We start from the raw sequence: 16,979 nt of genomic DNA on the forward strand, positions 1-16,979 counted from the left end.
CCTCGATTTATGTTCGATCACCATGAACACGGTAGGACGATTTACCCAATTCCACCCAATACTAATCCAATACTTACCCAATAATTACCCAATACTACCTCATTATTGTGAATAACTGACTGAAAACTTCAATTATATAAATGAAACTGGGATAAATCGCGGCATTAGCAAATTTTGTAAATTAGAATGTCCATTGATAGTATCAGTAGCCCAAGCGCCCGAAACATTAATAATTTCATCACATTTCACAACAGTTACTATTTTCACGAACATTCTTTAAAAATCTTTTAGAGGTGTTGTTAAGTAATGTTACAATTCGCGATGATCCACTAGTTCTTGGGATTGAAATACAACTCGGATGTACTTTAGCGGTAAATGTCCGCCATAGCACACTGCATGGCGTACGACAGTCTTCATTATCCCAGATGGTACAGTAAATTAGAACGTTTAATCGCATTTCCCTTTATTTTATTTTGTTTTTGTAGTCAATGGAGGCTGGACCGAGTATTCATTAGATAGACAAGGTCCTTGTAGTGTAAATTGTCGTAAAACTGTTCACTGTCTGTAGGATTAGCTAACGTTTCTCAATGTTCTTTCCATGCGGCACATATTTCAGATGATTCGTGTAGGATTTTATCGCTGTCTTTTCTTTCTGAAATCCTACTATTACACCTTCTCACAGATTTTGCCCCGTTAATAAATGTCCCTATGTTGGCTTCGCATTAAAAATCTTTTACAGAAGTTAAAATGTTAAGTAATATGTAACAATTCGCGATGCTCCACTATTTCTTGGAATTGAAATACAACTCGGATGTACTTAGCGGAAAATGTCCGCCATAGCACACTGCATGGAGTACGCCCGTCCTCAATTTCCCATATGGTGCAGGAAAATAGAACGTTTAACCCCATTTCCCTTTATTTTGTTTTGTTTTTGTAGTCAATGGAGGTTGGACCGATTATACCTTAGATAATAAAGGTGAATGTAGTGTACCTTGTGGAGGAGGCATTAGGACCCTGAAATACTCCAGGTCCTGTACAAATCCCAGCCCAGAATATGGTGGAGACAATTGTGTTGGCGTAACTACTAAAGACGATCAGGAGACATGCAATACGCAACATTGCCCAAGTAAGATTATGTTATTGTGTGCGATTAGCTTTTGGTTTAAAGATACATTATGGGAGATATTTATAAGGAGTTAGTCATTCTTGCTATAGCAGTTCAAAAATAGATGATGAAAGAAGAATATATTGAAAATTTCAGTCAAATTACTTTATTCTGAACATAGTTATATCACCAGTGTAATTTTTGACTAGAAATGGGATTGAATTCCATCTTCACCGATTCTTAGTATGGCCGATGGTTTGATTGACAGGCGTTAACTCAACCTACATAATCTCTGCTGTCATCATATCCGAATTTGTGTTTTACCTTTTTGGAGTTTTATAACAATTGGACAAAATGAGTGAAAGGGTAAATTTTCATTCTTACTTGTATTTTGGGCATGCATTAAGTATTGTTTAATGGTCGAGAGCGAGACATTAAATAATATATTGTAACAACAAGAGGACCGTCGGGTCCGAGTGTTTTTACAATATATTACGCAATGTCTCAGCTCGAGACCATTAAACATCTTAAAATACAGACACTCCGCACGTGCGTTTACAGTGAAATACGTCACTCGAGTCTAATATTTGACAAGGTACGATTGGCAAGTTGCCCGTACGATTATTTGAAATAATGGTACGCCAACATCAAAGGGTGACGTCACATCTGTATTTTAAAATGAAATGAAATGAAATGGGGTTTAACGTCCTACTGTTTTGCTCCGAACTGGGCTAATGAAGACGGGCATACGCCATACAGTGTGCTATGAGGGAAATTCTGCCCGGACAGCGGCACTACGGCCTACTCTTATATCGAATTCCAACTGTCAAGGGATCTTTTACGTGCACGCCAATGTGTACACGGGACCTCGGTTTTTCGTCCCATCCGAACGACTAGACAGCTGTCCTTGTCAGCCCCTCCGTCCTGCATCACTGACAAGGGAGAACCACGCCGGAACTGTATTTTAAATCAATCGAATATAGGACATAATATTATTATACAATTATGATAAATCTATAGGTATACACCAGTGGCGTCGTGTCTATTGGGGAAATAAAAATATTTTTATTGATATTATTAAGACAGAAGACCTGTCCGTCTGTATTAGTCATCACACGGTCTCCAGGAATTGTATAATGTGTCATTATCTGTGTTTAGTTTATTGCACTTTAAATAATTTAGATGTTATTTGTTAAGGCATCGCCCAACAGCGGCCTCGCTTCGTACACTCTATCATTTAGCCTCGATCCGGGATAATCACGTCAACGTAACGGTTAATCTCCGCTCACGACGCCATTTGAAATTAAATCAGTCAACGAAATCCCGTTTAAAACCAAGCCATCCGTGGGTCTACAGAGTTGATTTTGTGCTTGTGTAAATAAAAATCTAATTTATAATTTCTATGACATCTGAAGCCTAAATAAAGACTTGCAATAATCAGATTTAGCTTTTGCATAATGTATTTTTAAATGATACATCCCTCTCTTTTAGGAGGAATGCAATACGCAATATTGCCCAAGTAAGATTATGTTATTGTTTACGATTAGCGTTCGGTTTAAATGATACATCCCTCTCTTTTAGGAGAAATGCAATACGCAACATTGCCCCCAAGTAAGATTATGTTATTGTTTACGATTAGCGTTCGGTTTAAATGAAACACCCCCCTCTTTTAGGCCATTCGTGGCCGACTTTGCTATTAGAATGTCAGCATAGAAATGTAAAACAGTGGTCGGTTGTTTAAGATATTAATCTGTACCAAATAGGTTAGCTTTCTGGTCATCAGTGAAGATTTCCCTAGACTGTAAGTATACACATGTGAGAAATATGGTGGTTGTTTGTTTTGGTTATTAATGACACTAAAAATGATTAATCGAGACTTTGTTTATTATCGTAACAATGGTACTTGACTATCGAGTCTTCAATCTTCGCTCAGAAACGGGTATTTTGCAAGTAGCTTTAATGACATGGAGACGGCGTGACGTCACTTTGGTGAAGCCATTGACGCCATATTGGTTTACCCAAAACAGCGTCTTTATAATTCTGTTGACGATATGCCAGGGGGGTCTTCCCATATCGCCGACTCACCGAGTTTTCGAAATTCGACCGCGGCACCCTTTGATTGGATTGTGTTATGTTATGTATTATAAATTAAAAAAAAAATAAATGCTCCCAAAATTATCTGCTTAATGAGGTTTATTCTTCAGCTTGGGTCTATTGTTCTTGGCCACTCATTCCCATATCGTCGACCAAAATTTTTCCCCTAAAACTCGGCGAGTCGGCGATATGGGAATGAACCGCTAAATGTACGTGGCAGCCTTTTCAGATTAATATCCCTTGATATAATTTTAGTTCATTGTTTTAAATAAATTAATTACCCCCATTAAATACGTTGGCTACCATCTTGAGAGAGTTATGTCTACCAATACTGTATTTCCTCGCTGAAGTAGAACTAAAGGATTAACTAAAACAATGAATGTCAATTAGGCCCGAAGCACTCAGACCATTATATTTTATTTAGCCAAACATTATTTCTTGTATATAATATGTAATTTTTCATACATATCTTAAATGTTTAAAAGTTGCGATTGGTTTAATTATTGACTTAATTAAGCATAGGCTACTAGTAGATATCGGACAGCCATATTTTTATTTTTATTTCACGTGTAAATATTCGTTAACCCTTTTTGTACTATATTTTATCATTACGTATTAACCATGGCAACATATGGTTCGCAAATTATATTCGTTAGTCAATGTTCAGTTTGAACTCAAAAGTGTTGGCTGCACTTTAATATGCGCGCTAAATCATACTTATTTTCATGTATGAGGGTAAATTGCATATTATATACAAGAAATAATGCTTGGCTAAATAAAATATGGTCTGAGTGCTTCGGGCCTAATTGACATTCATTGTTTTAGCTAATCCTTTAGTTCTACTTTAGCGAGGAAATACAGTATTGGTAGACATAACCCCCTCAAGATGGTAGCCAACGTAATTAATGGGGGTAATTAATTTATTTAAAACAATGAACTAAAATTATATCAAGGGATATTAATCTGAAAAGGCTGCCACGTACATTTAGCCAATTCTGAATGACTTGTCTGTAATCTACCCCTGTATATTATCAGCATTCTTAATACCACTAACAATCACTGCTAACACCGAGATGTAAATTAATTTATGACCCCAAATCTGTATAACTTTAATCGGATTGATTATTTAATGACATATTAACGACACTACTTGCCATATTACTATCAATACACAAAGATAGTTATATGACCCTTTTCAATCTTTCTGTTTAAGATGGTTACCAACAAAATTTATTTGTACTGTTAATTCTAACGTATATTGAAATATTTTTTCATATTTCATTTTTACGTCCTATTTCAGAGTAATGAAGTCAAATCCGCCGTACGGTGATAACGGATCGTCATTTACAAATCGCTTTTCAATCATGTTTGACTTTTATGATTCATTTTGCATGACTAAATCTTTTTACTCCTGTACTCTTTTACTCGGGGAAATTAAAAACCACAATACTCTTTTGACGAAAATGTATCTCGAATCGATCGGACTGCACACGATGTTATAGGGTATTAAAATTGCTGTCGTGAGAAACGAGAGCGACCGTACATTATGAAAAAAAATCTAAATTGGATCTCAAATTAAAATGAATTACAAAACAAATTATTCCGTAGTCAATTGTTTTATTTAATTAGGCGGTCCCTGCATTGGCCGAGAAAGTTCATCGGGTTTCCCCTTGTCAGTGGTGCTGAACGGAGGGCCTGACAAGGACAGCTATCTAGTCCTTCGGATGAGACGAAAACCGAGGTCCCGTGTATACATTGGAATGCACATAAAAGATCCCTTGGCAGTTTGAATTCGATATAAGAGTAGGCGATAGTGCCGCTGCCCGGGCAAAATGTTCCTCATAGCACACTGTATGGCGTATTAGCCCAGTATAGGAGCAAAACAGTACGACGTTAAACCCCATTTCATTTCATTTATTTAATTGGGGGGATTAAGGAATCAGTCAGGCGTTAATGAATACGCACGCCGGCTGTATATAGGTAATTAAGGAATAAACATTCCGAATATGCATTCGGTCACTGTGACGTCACTGGCGTTTTCGATAATTGGCAAAGTCGTTTTTAAGAGAGGTCTATTTTTACGACTTTGAGTGAAGATAACTGAATTAATTTCAATCAGATTGGTGTGGACTTGCCGTAAAGATGATATAGTAACCATTGGCTACCCGTATCGAAAAGTTACCAAGCCCATCTTATGTGCACTTTAAAGTAAGCCTTATTCCTATACAAACAAAAACGTTTCCTTGGGGGATACTCGTGATAAGCAAGATCGTAGTTTATAGCTCTACACTTGCGCACTATTTTGTCAAAAACAATGGCGTTGACTTCTTTTTTGCGATTAAAGACCTTGCTTGTTCAATTCTGGCCGCTTTCTATGGAGTACCATTTGAAACATCATATTTGCGAATCAATCTAAGATTAAACAATGTGTTGAGTGTGAATAAATATTGAATAAAATTTATAACAAATTATTTTACTGTAAAACTTAGTAAAAATGTTCAATCTTTAATTGTGAGTACATCTTTATGCTTCCTGGCACAAAGTTTCAAGGGGTGAATTAAGAAGTAATACAATTGATAACAATGTGTATTCATTATAAAAAAAATGCTGAAAACCAAAAGCAGTTTCAAGGAAATTGTAATGCAGTATTTACAATATCCGATACAGACCCGAAACATTTAATCCAAATGATGTTTATGATGGTACGCCATACAAAAAGTCTGAAAGTAGTCCCATGAAAAAATGGAGGATATTTGAAAAATAATACTTTAATTATATGGACATGGTGTGCTAAAACACAGATAGTTTTCAAAATTTGAAATCTTGATGGTTATAGTGTATATATTCAGGTATCTCTGTGAGGCTTTGTGATTTCCCATGTTGAGTTACCCTGTAGCTGCGCAGTACAGAATGGTACATTTGCTTCATATTTTCCAAAGTTACAAATTCCAAAGTCATTATTTTTGATTTTCATCAATTTTTTATTGTTCAGTATCATCTCAAGCACGTATAGACACCAAAGTAAAGGCACTAAAGGTGCTGTGGATGATTTTTTGAGGACCCCCTAGTTCAGGTGTTGTGACAATTTTTGTCACTTTACCTTGCCCTTATACACCAAAAACTGACGCAGGTCAAACGACGTTGCATCATCTAAATCTTTCGCGGGAGACAGCCGAAACAAAACTTTACTAATTCATCACTCAACCTCTGTTTTTGCTTTGTGTATTTAGTAGAATTTACATTTACATCCAATTCGCGTATTCTGGCTTTAAAGCTATCAACATCCAAATTGTTTGGGTACTGTAAAAATAAAATATCGTATATTTACCAACTTTTTAGCTTATCCAAATCGAACCTGTACAAACTCTGAGATTAAGTTGCCCATTAAACGCCACAACTTATAGCCTTGCATGCTCATATCTTGAAAATATCCGTATATCAACGAGTGGGAATGAGAACAAACCGATCCATCCGACTGAGGCAAAATCACTATTGTTGAAACTATTTATAATGTTTTAACAAAATAAATGTTACACCAAACATTAAATGTCACAGAAAAAACTTTGGCTCTACCCCATACAGACTGTAAAGTTTTAAATACAGGTTATTAAAATGGTATAAAGTTTAGATGCCAAAATAGGAATAACTTACGGCCAACACAGCCACTTACGACTGACAGAGCCAAGACAATCACCTACGGCTGAAAGTGCCAACACAATCACTTACGGCTGAAAGAGCCAACACAATCATTACGGCTGAAAGAACCAACACAATCACTTAATGCTGAAAGAACCAACACAATCACTTAATGCTGAAAGAACCAACACAATCACTTACGGCTGATTGAGCCAAATATAACACTTAGAGCTGATAGAGCCAAAACTATCACTTACTGCTGAAATAACCAAAACTATCACTTACGGCTGAAAGAGCCAATACAATCATTTACGGCTGAAAGAGCCAAAACTATCACCTACGACTAAAAGAACCAACACAATCACTTACGGCTGATTGAGATAAATATAACACTTACGGCTGAATGAGCCAAACCTAACACTTACTGCTGAAAGTACCAAAACTATCACTTACGGCTGAAAGAGCCAAAGCTATCAATTAGTGCTGAAAGAACCAACACAATCGCTTACGTCTGATGGAGCCAAATATAACACTTAGGGCTGATTGAGCCAAATATAACACTTAGGGCTGATAGAGCCCAAACTATCACTTACTGCTGAAAGAACCAAAACTATCACTTACGGCTGAAAGAGCCAAAACTATCACTTTCCACAATTAATTACCAGCATTATCCCTTACCAAGGCTATCACCTACCAACGCTATCACCTACCAATGCTATCATTGATCAAAATCCATTTACCAGAACTATCATTTACCAGCCCTCTCATTAAATAGAACTCACAGGGGCGGATCCAGGAATATTTGCAGGAGGGGATTTGCCAGGTTCCTGAGACAATGTATCTCCCCCAACCCCCCACGCATTGCCTCTATCGTCATTATGGCGTATATACACACACATTGAGCTTTTTAAACAGGGAAATTCAACATGTCGTTTGACGTCAATTTTTATTATGAATTAATACAATGACATTTTGATTCAATTTCATGGATGCAAAGCATCAATTGTGATATCACATAATGTCTATATCATTATCTCGCGCTTTGAGTGCCCATCCTGTCCCACATCTGACGATATAGGATAAAGCACACGGCCGAGAAACTTTACTCAGAAAAAGTTTTGATTTACAAAAAAAAATTATGTAGCTGAGCAGACCCCCCCCCCTCCCCTCTGGATCCGCCCCTGACTCACTAATCAAAACCATCACAACAAAAACTATCACTAACCAAAATTATCACAAAAACTATAATTCAAATACATAATGCATGATTTTAGGGGATCATCTATACAAAATTGTGAAAAGCATCAAATTTGCAAGAAAGTGGCTGGGAATTTGCCACAGTCTTGAGTTAAAAATTACTCAACAAGCCTAAATATCTAACTAACTTTAGCGAACTTAATCTGACCCTTTTTAAAACTAATGTTCTAAAATAACATGTTAGAAATAAAATCGACATTCAATCGGATTTAAAACGTGCCCCATCAATTTTATCCGTGGTAAATAAAATATGTGGCGCTTGTTTTGTTACACAGTGAGAGCAGCGTAGATATATTGAATTTCAAATGGACATATCTTTGTTAATACTAAAGGGAATTGAACTATTTTTGGTCCGATATTCAAATTTCACAATATTATAGAATGCATATAGCTAAAATCACGCACCACTGCGCCTTTAATATCCATATGCTGATCAAACATCTATCAGAATCAGTTTAACCAAGGTTCACTACAGAATTAAACTTTTCTGATCTTTAAATCAACAAATAATCACCGCAGAATCTTGAGCACCCTCTAATTTCCTCTTTGAGGTTGACGGACGTTCAGTGCTTCCATGAAATGTAGATTGTTCGCGTTGACTAGATGTCTTCTAAAGAGCATGGTTCCTTTTGATATTTGCGCATATCGGATAGTAACTTCCTGGCCCCTGATTGTACGCAAAATCGCCTTTTTAGCCTGTGGTCCCTCTAAATGTCACAGTTATTATCTGATTTTATACCTCGTTTGAATATATCACCGTAACACCATAATAAAGGTTGAGTTCAAATTTCCTGAAAATCAAACCAAAACTGCCGGACAAAATGGCCACCGCTTGTATGCTAAAGGTGAAAAAATATGGTATATCAAGGTTGTGGACCCTGTAGAGGTCGCAATTTTAATCCGATTTTGATGAAACTTGAAATGCATGTTTATAACCCACAGATCTTGGTTCCTATCGATATCTGCGCATATCGAATTGTAACTTCATGAATTATGGCCCTTGTTTGTAGGAAAAATCACTTTCTTTTTAACTTGTTCTCTATCCATCTCTCAAAAATGTGGGTGCATCCTGCCTGGCAGCAGCTGGTTAAGTAATATGTAACAATAAGCAATGGCCCGCTTGTTCTTGGGATTGAAATACATTATTATTATCGTTGGAATGAATACGATAGCGGAAAATGTCCGCCATAGCACGTACTGCCTGGCGTATTCCAGTCTTCATTATCCCAGATGGTGCAGGAAAGTAGGATGTTTAACCTCATTTCCCTTTATTTTGTTTTGTCTTTGTAGTCAGTGGAGGTTGGACCGAGTATACCTTAGATTATACAGGTGAATGTAATTTAGATGATGGAAGATGCACTAAGACCCTGACATACTTCAGAACATGTACAAATCCCTTGCCACAATATAACGGTGTTTATTGTACTGGCTTTAATTTTAAAGACGACCATGAGGGATGCAACCCGCAACTTTGCCCAAGTAAGATTGTGTTATTGCTTGCGATTAGCTTTCAATTTAAATGATGCACCCCACTGTTTAGGCCATTCGTGGCAGACTTTGCTATTAGAATTTCAGCAGCATAGAAAGACCATGAGGAATGCAGCACGCAACATTGCCCAAGTAAGATTGTGTTATTGCTTGCGATTAGCTTTCAATTTAAATGATGCACCCCACTGTTTAGGCCATTCGTGGCAGACTTTGCTATTAGAATTTCAGCAGCATAGAAATGTAACTGTTAGTATACACATGTTCGTTGTTTGTTTTAGCTATTAATGATTAATCGAGACTTTTTGTTATTATCGTAACAATGGTACTTGACAATCGAGTCTTCAATCTTCGCTCAGAAACGGGTAATTTGACGCAAATGGTCAACATATTCATTATTCCTTATCTATTTTTATACGTCCACATTATGAATGTGGACGTATATTGCCGTCGCCCCTGTGTGGGTGTGTGTGTGTGGGTGTGTGCGTGTGTGGGTGTGTGTGTGTGGGTGGGTGTGTGTGTGTCTATTTGTCGCCTACAAGCCACAATTCTTAAGTGATCAACTTCAAACTTTACATACTTATTCCTTATACCCCAAGGATGATCCCTATTGTTTTTGGTGCATGCTCGACCCCCAGGGGCAGAGCCACGCCCATTTTTTGTATTTGTTTCTTTGTTGTCTACAGGCCACATTGCTTAACGTATCATCTTGAAACTATGCATACTTATTTTTTGTACCCTAAGGAACATCCCTATCGTTTGGGGTGCATGCCCAACGCCCAGGGGCTGAGCCACGCCCATTTTCTTTTCTTTGTATGTATGTGTGTCGCCTACAGGCCACAATTCTTAATCAATCGTCTTGAAAATTTTTCATATGAATTGCTTATACCCTAAGTATGATCCCTATTGTTTTTGGTGCATGCCTGACCCCCAGGGGCAGAGCCACGCCCATTCCTTATATTTATTTATTTGTTTGTTATTTACAGACCGCATTTCTTAACGTATCATCTTGAAACTATGCATACTTATTCTTTGTACCCTAAGGAACACCCCTATCGTTTGGGGTGCATGCGTGACCCCCAGGGGCAGAGCCACGCCCATTTTCTTTTCTTTTTATGTCTGTGTGTCGCCTATAGGCCACAATTCTTAATCAATCGTCTCGAAAAATTTTCATATGAATTGCTTATACCCTAAGTATGATCCCTATTGTTTTTGGTGCATGCCCGACCCCCAGGGGCAGAACCACGCCCATTCCTTATATTTATTTATTTGTTTGTCATCTACAGACCGCATTTCTTCACGTATCAACTTTACATACTTATTCCTTATACCCTAAGAATGATCCCTATTGTTTTTGGTGCATACTCGCGCCCCCGGGGAAGAGCCACGCCCATTTTTTGTATTTGTTTGTTTCTCGTCTACAGGCCACATTTCTTAATCGATCATCTTAAAAACATTTTTAGACTTATTCCTTAAAGCCTAAGGCTACTTTTTTATACTTATTCCTTAATCCTAAGGCTGACCTCTATTATTATTTTTGGTGCATGCTCGACCCCTTAGGACAGAGCCACGCCTAATGTTTGTGTGTCTTGTGTTTTGCCTACAGGCCGCAATTCTTAACAGATCCTTTTGAAAATTTGCATACCAATTCGAAAATATGGGCCTAAGTCTTTAACTGATATAAATGCAATATTCTACAATCTGTTGTATATAGCCTACTCTGTTTAAGATGATATATTCAATTCTATAACTTTATGGAAATTAGGGCCTACAGGATTTATTATAACTTAATAATCTATTATTTATATCTGTAAATTTGTTGCCTTTAGGGTAAAACAAATTTCCTCTGGGATAATAAAGTATTATCTGATTCTCGTTTTGGGTATTATTTAATTCAAATGTTTTGGGTTTAAACCAATATGGCGCCACTGGCTTCAATCGTCACAACGATGAATTGACGTCATGCCGTCTCCCGTTCATTAAAGCTTCTTGGTAACTTGACTCAAATTGTCAACATAGTCATTATCCGTTATTCTTGAACTAAATAGTAGGTACGCCAATGACGCCGTAAAACGATGACGTTATTTCGTCGTCAAAAGTCACGTCATAAATACGCCAGTCCGATTTGCGTATGGGCTTTTCTTTCTCGTCGGATTGCCCAATGGTACGAAACTACGGCTTCAAATGTGGTTATTTTCGTAAATAAATAACTAGCTTTTCGCCTCGTTTTCGAATTTTCACTCTAGCTGCGCCGTGCGCGGAGGAAGGTCAAAGTCAAGACGAAAGTCGAAAAGAACACGATTTTTGGGACGGATACCAGTATAGCATAGGGTAAGTAATATATAAATTAGAAAGTATATATATTCAACTTTAATTCTGTTAGTTTTCAAAGAAATCGGTAGGTGCGGAGCCAAAATATGTAGTGCGGAAAATTCTTGATCCAGTATCGAAGTGTCCGCCATGTTGGAAATTTACGTCGAATCGACGTTGGTTATGTCAACAAACCCCGTATTTTTGTAGCATTAAAAGTTTATACAAACTCGGAATATAGCAATATATGACAAGATTAGTTATCATAGAATAGGTTTTGGGGATAATTTGTGTTTGGAATCCTAATATAACTTAGACGATGGAAGATTAAAACTGTGGATGTTTTGAAGGAAAATCCGTCTGCTCTGGGCTAACAAGGTCACGTGACCACGGATACAGCTTCTGATTGGACAACGTCATCAATATTTGTAAACATTGAGCACATGGCCTTGTTTTCTATCTTGGAAATGACAGACTATGTGAGAATTATGTTAGTAAAGTGTTATTTTTCTCCTTTTTTCAGGTTCCAATTTGGAATAGTGTTTAGGCCTATTATAAGCATTAGTAGCAATCCACTTACTATGTAGCAAGAATGAAGATTTCCATATCGGTGAATGAAATAAGTAAGTTATTTGAACCTCGATGCATAGGCCTTTGATAAAAGTGCAGGTATTAGATGTCAACAGGAGGTTACATCATTTTAAATAAAATAAAAATACTTGAATAGAGCAATCAATGAACAAAATTTTGAAATATAGTGGACTTAATTAAGTAGATTACCCCCTTCCCTGGTAATGTATGAAGGAAAAGCCGTCTGCTCTGGCCTAGCAAGGTCACGTGACCACGGATACAGCTTCTGATTGTACAACGTCATCAATATTTGTAAACATTGAGCACATGGCATTGTTTTTCTATCTTGGAAATGCCATACTATGTGAGAATTTTTTTAGTAAAGTGGTTTTTTTTTCTCCTTTTTCAGGTTCCAATTTGGAATAGTGTCTAGCATTTTCAGTTACTATGTGGCAAGCATGAAGATTTCGATATCGTTTAATGAAGAAAGTAAGTTATTTGAACCTCCATAGGCCTTTGATAAAAGTGCAGGTGTTAGATGTCAACAGGAGGTTACATCATTTTCAATAAAAGAAGGTCTTCGATCCCTGCATTGGCCGAGAAAGTTCACTCAGATTTTCCGGCGTGGTTCCCCCTTGTCAGTGATGCAGGTCGGAGGGTCTGACAAGGACAGCTGTCTAGTCATTCGGATGAGACGAAAAACCGAGGTCCCGTGTACACATTGGCGTGCACGTAAAAGATCCCTTGACAGTTTGGAATTCGATATAAGAGTAGGCCGTAGTGCCGCTGTCCGGGCAAAATTTCCCTCATGGCACACTGTATGGCATATGCCCATCTTCATTAGCCCAGTTCGGAGCAAAATAGTAGGACGTTAAACCCCATTTCATTTCAGTAAAATAAAAACACTTGAATAGAGCAATCAATGCGCAAAATTTTGAAATATAGTGGACTTAATAAGTAGATTACCCCCTTTCCCGGTAACATGGCAAGTCTAAAGGGTGTTTTTATTTTTGCAGGTATTTTCAACTGAAACAATGCCAACCAAGAAGAGAAAATATCGACCATTTCCACAGGCCCCTGAAATTGCAGAAACCTTCTTACGGAGTAATTACAGTGCTGCTGCTCCGGAGAGTTGGAGGAATGGTAATGTTCTTCATGTCTTCATATCAATAAATTTTGAAATATAGTGGACTTAATTAAGTAGATTACCCCCTTTCCCGGTAACATGGCAAGTCTAAAAGGTGTTTTTATTTTTGCAGGTATTTTCAACTGAAACAATGCCAACCAAGAAGAGAAAATATCGACCATTTCCACAGGCTCCTGAAATTGCAGAAACCTTCTTACGGAGTAATTACAGTGCTGCTGCTCCGGAGAGTTGGAAGAATGGTCATGTTCTTCATGTCTTCATATCAATAAATCATGATGTGGTGGAAACTCTTAAAAAACTAAGAGATTTGATGACCGAATATGTGACAGAAAATTCAGTTTTACAACTTGTGAACAGTTTTAAAAAATTCAAAAAACTGACTGACTGTAAAGAATTTAATCAGTTTGAGAAGCTGTGTGCAGCGCATTTTAAGATTGTAGCTGTCACTCCACGTGGTGTGCGAAGACGCCTCTTGGATGCCAACACAAACCACTCTAAATCGCCTCTGAAAACTAGACATACTAGTGCCTGTGGGAACTGTCGACTTCTTAGAGATAATTTGCGGAAGTGTATTCAAGAGAAAAATGATCTGAAAAAGGAATTGTCTCATAATAAAGTTCAGCTTCAAAGGTTAAAAGTGTGCCCCAAGAGGCTGAATGAGAAATTAAAAAGGAGGGATGCAACCATTGCAAGGCTAAAACAATCAATGGCAAATCAAAAACAATCTTCAAAACAAGAACTGCTTCAATCAAAAAGGAGATAGAGATATCACAAGCAAAAAGCAGTCAGTGAAGAGGCCGAGAAAGAGACAGTATATGTTGATAGAGTGAAAGAACTTGAAACTGTATACCAAGACCGGTTTCTTCAGCAGGAAGAGGACCTTGAAGATGCTAAGTCATCAGAATTGAAAAGTGAATTCAGTAAGGTAGGGGCAGCGCATCACTTCAGAATGAGAATCATGGTGTATAAATGCCTTATGTCAAATGTCCCAACTGCACAGATTTCAAATCTTATTCTTTCTTTCGCAGAAAGCTTCGGTTGCAAGTTAGAAGCAAAGGACATACCAGCGAGAAGTAGTGTAGAAAATATGATAGTAGAACTTGGTCTAATTAGTGATCTTCAGGTAGCAGAACTTATTTACCGCGCTGCAAATGTCACTGTGGGGTTTGATGCAACGACCCAGGAGGGTCGTCATGTGAATGCCATTCACACGACTACGAAAGGGGAGTGTTTGGTAGTGGCTCTTGACCAGCTTGCTGGAGGAACAGCTGTGGACTACTCGTCTCATATAGTTGAATCAGTTGACCATCTAGCACGTACCTATTGTGATTTTCACCAAGATGCTGAATTCTGTGAAGTAAAAGAAACACTTGTGTCGCACATAAACAGTACCATGACTGATAGGGCAGAAGCAAATCATGCAGCAATTAAAATGGTCAACGAATGTTTTGATAAAACTTTGCTTGAAGTAAATTGTCACTTGCATCCGTTAGATAGTATAGCTTCAAAAAGTCGATCAACACTGCATTCACTAGAAAGCGATAAACCCAAACTCTATGGGAATGGCTGTTTTGCTGAACGGATTACCCTTGCTATTAACAAGATGCGCTACAAAGACAGTAAGGGAGACCCCCATGGATTTTGTGTATTCCTAACTGATCATAACCTACCCAAATCACTAATTGTGCGTTACAGGGGAAACCGACTTCATGTTTTATTCAAGCTGGATGCAGTGTTCATACAAAACTATGACTTGATAAACCTTTACCTCACTACTAGATGCCTCAACAATACAAGTTTAAAGACAAGCATGATAGAAGACTTTAAACACCCTGTTGCCTTCTTGGAGTTGAAAGTCCTTGCTATTCTTGGGAAAGTCCTAACAGGCCCGTGGATGAAGCGTTTTTACCGGGGACAAGAGAACCAGCTGCATCATACGGATGCTTTCCTTGAGGTCAAGAAGTGTTTGGAAAGCGTGGAAGCTTTTATTTCACGAGAGGAAATGAAAGTAACCGACTTCAAAGAGAATTTCTTTGGCGATGGTATTAACTATAACGAAGATGAAAGAATATGGAAAGATGATGTTGATCAATCAGAATTCTCATTAATGATGAAAGCCGTTCTCAGCGCATTTGTTGACGTCATCCAACGACAGTACAAGAACTATTATGCCACTGAGGACACAGATGACCGGAGACGAATCCTGGAAAGTGCGCGTACTCATAATATTGACTCGGAGGAGGTTATGGGAATGTTCAGTTCCAACCTCGCTAGGGCTCCCAGTGCCACTCTCCTTTTTGTGTCTTCTAAAATTCGTCGAAAAAAAACCAAGACAGTTCAGTATATTGCATCAATGAACGAGTCTAAACAGCAGGATGTAATCATCCAACGGTCCATATCACTTGCTTCTCAACTAAGAAAAAAACGCAGAAGTCCATGGCAGAGCTCCAGAATGAATTATCCATGCACATAGCTAACAAGATGCAAAAAAGGGAGCAAACCGAGAGGAGAAAAACCGAAAAAAAGTTGAAAGAACTAATGTATTTCAATAGTGATAGTCCAGACTTCGCTGCTGCATTTCCGTCTCTAGATAACCCATTGTTTGAGATTCTGTTGGAGATAACCGATGGATCTGTTGTTGGGAGGAGATTACTTCAAAATTGGGCTAAGGAAGGTTCTTTTAGTGATAAGACATACAATGCTAAGGTTGAAAAGTTCGAAGTGACAAAGGCAGGGGCAAAATCTTTCACAATCTGCTACTGGGAACTTGATGAAAGTTTTATCATAATTCTACTATGTTTTATTTGTTTACTGGATGGGGGAAGGTAAGGCGGTGTTGAATTGGAACTATGTTTCTTGTCGCCCGCCCGCTTAGGATCAGGGGGTCTATTTTCGGCCGCATTGCTTTTCAACACAAAAGATTTTGAAGTTTTATTTGAATGTTTCCGTCATTTTTAACAATTATTTTAGAAATAATTCACCTCGTAAAGTCTCATTTATCAATATTTACCATTACCGGCTAAAGAAAATTACCAGTGCGGTCTGTTGCCGTGTTTAATACAGAGCGATATAACAGTCGATTTCGTTGGATGATAGTTGCAATTTACGTAAATTTGATGCATTCATGACCATTTTGCCCTATTTCCTCTAAAACTGTTCATATAAATCTAAAAACAAAAGGTATTTCACGAGCGAAATTCTCGGCTTTCACTCGTTAAACAGCGACCATGTTTTTGCATACCTAATGAAGTTATTTTAAGAATACGTTGTTTGATACGTTGGTCGGTCGCTAAGGTCAATGGCTAAAGTGTCCAATCAGAAACAAGCAATCCACCAAGTCGGGTCATTACGCATGCGCACTGAGCTGATGTCCCA

General features: G+C 37.9%; 1 protein-coding gene across 1 annotated transcript in view; it reads left to right on the forward strand.

Annotated features, from left to right (window-relative positions):
- Positions 1-16,979, forward strand: part of LOC126828632 (hemicentin-1) — a 280,950-nt gene that overhangs the window by 2,327 nt on the left and 261,644 nt on the right. The window contains exon 2 of the mRNA XM_056098282.1: positions 938-1,126. Within this exon, the coding sequence (XP_055954257.1) occupies positions 938-1,126 (189 nt within the window). The remainder of the gene's footprint in view (positions 1-937; positions 1,127-16,979) is intronic.

Source organism: Patella vulgata, chromosome 1 (assembly GCF_932274485.2).
Source record: "Patella vulgata chromosome 1, xgPatVulg1.2, whole genome shotgun sequence".
Taxonomy (NCBI): Eukaryota; Metazoa; Mollusca; class Gastropoda; family Patellidae; genus Patella; species Patella vulgata.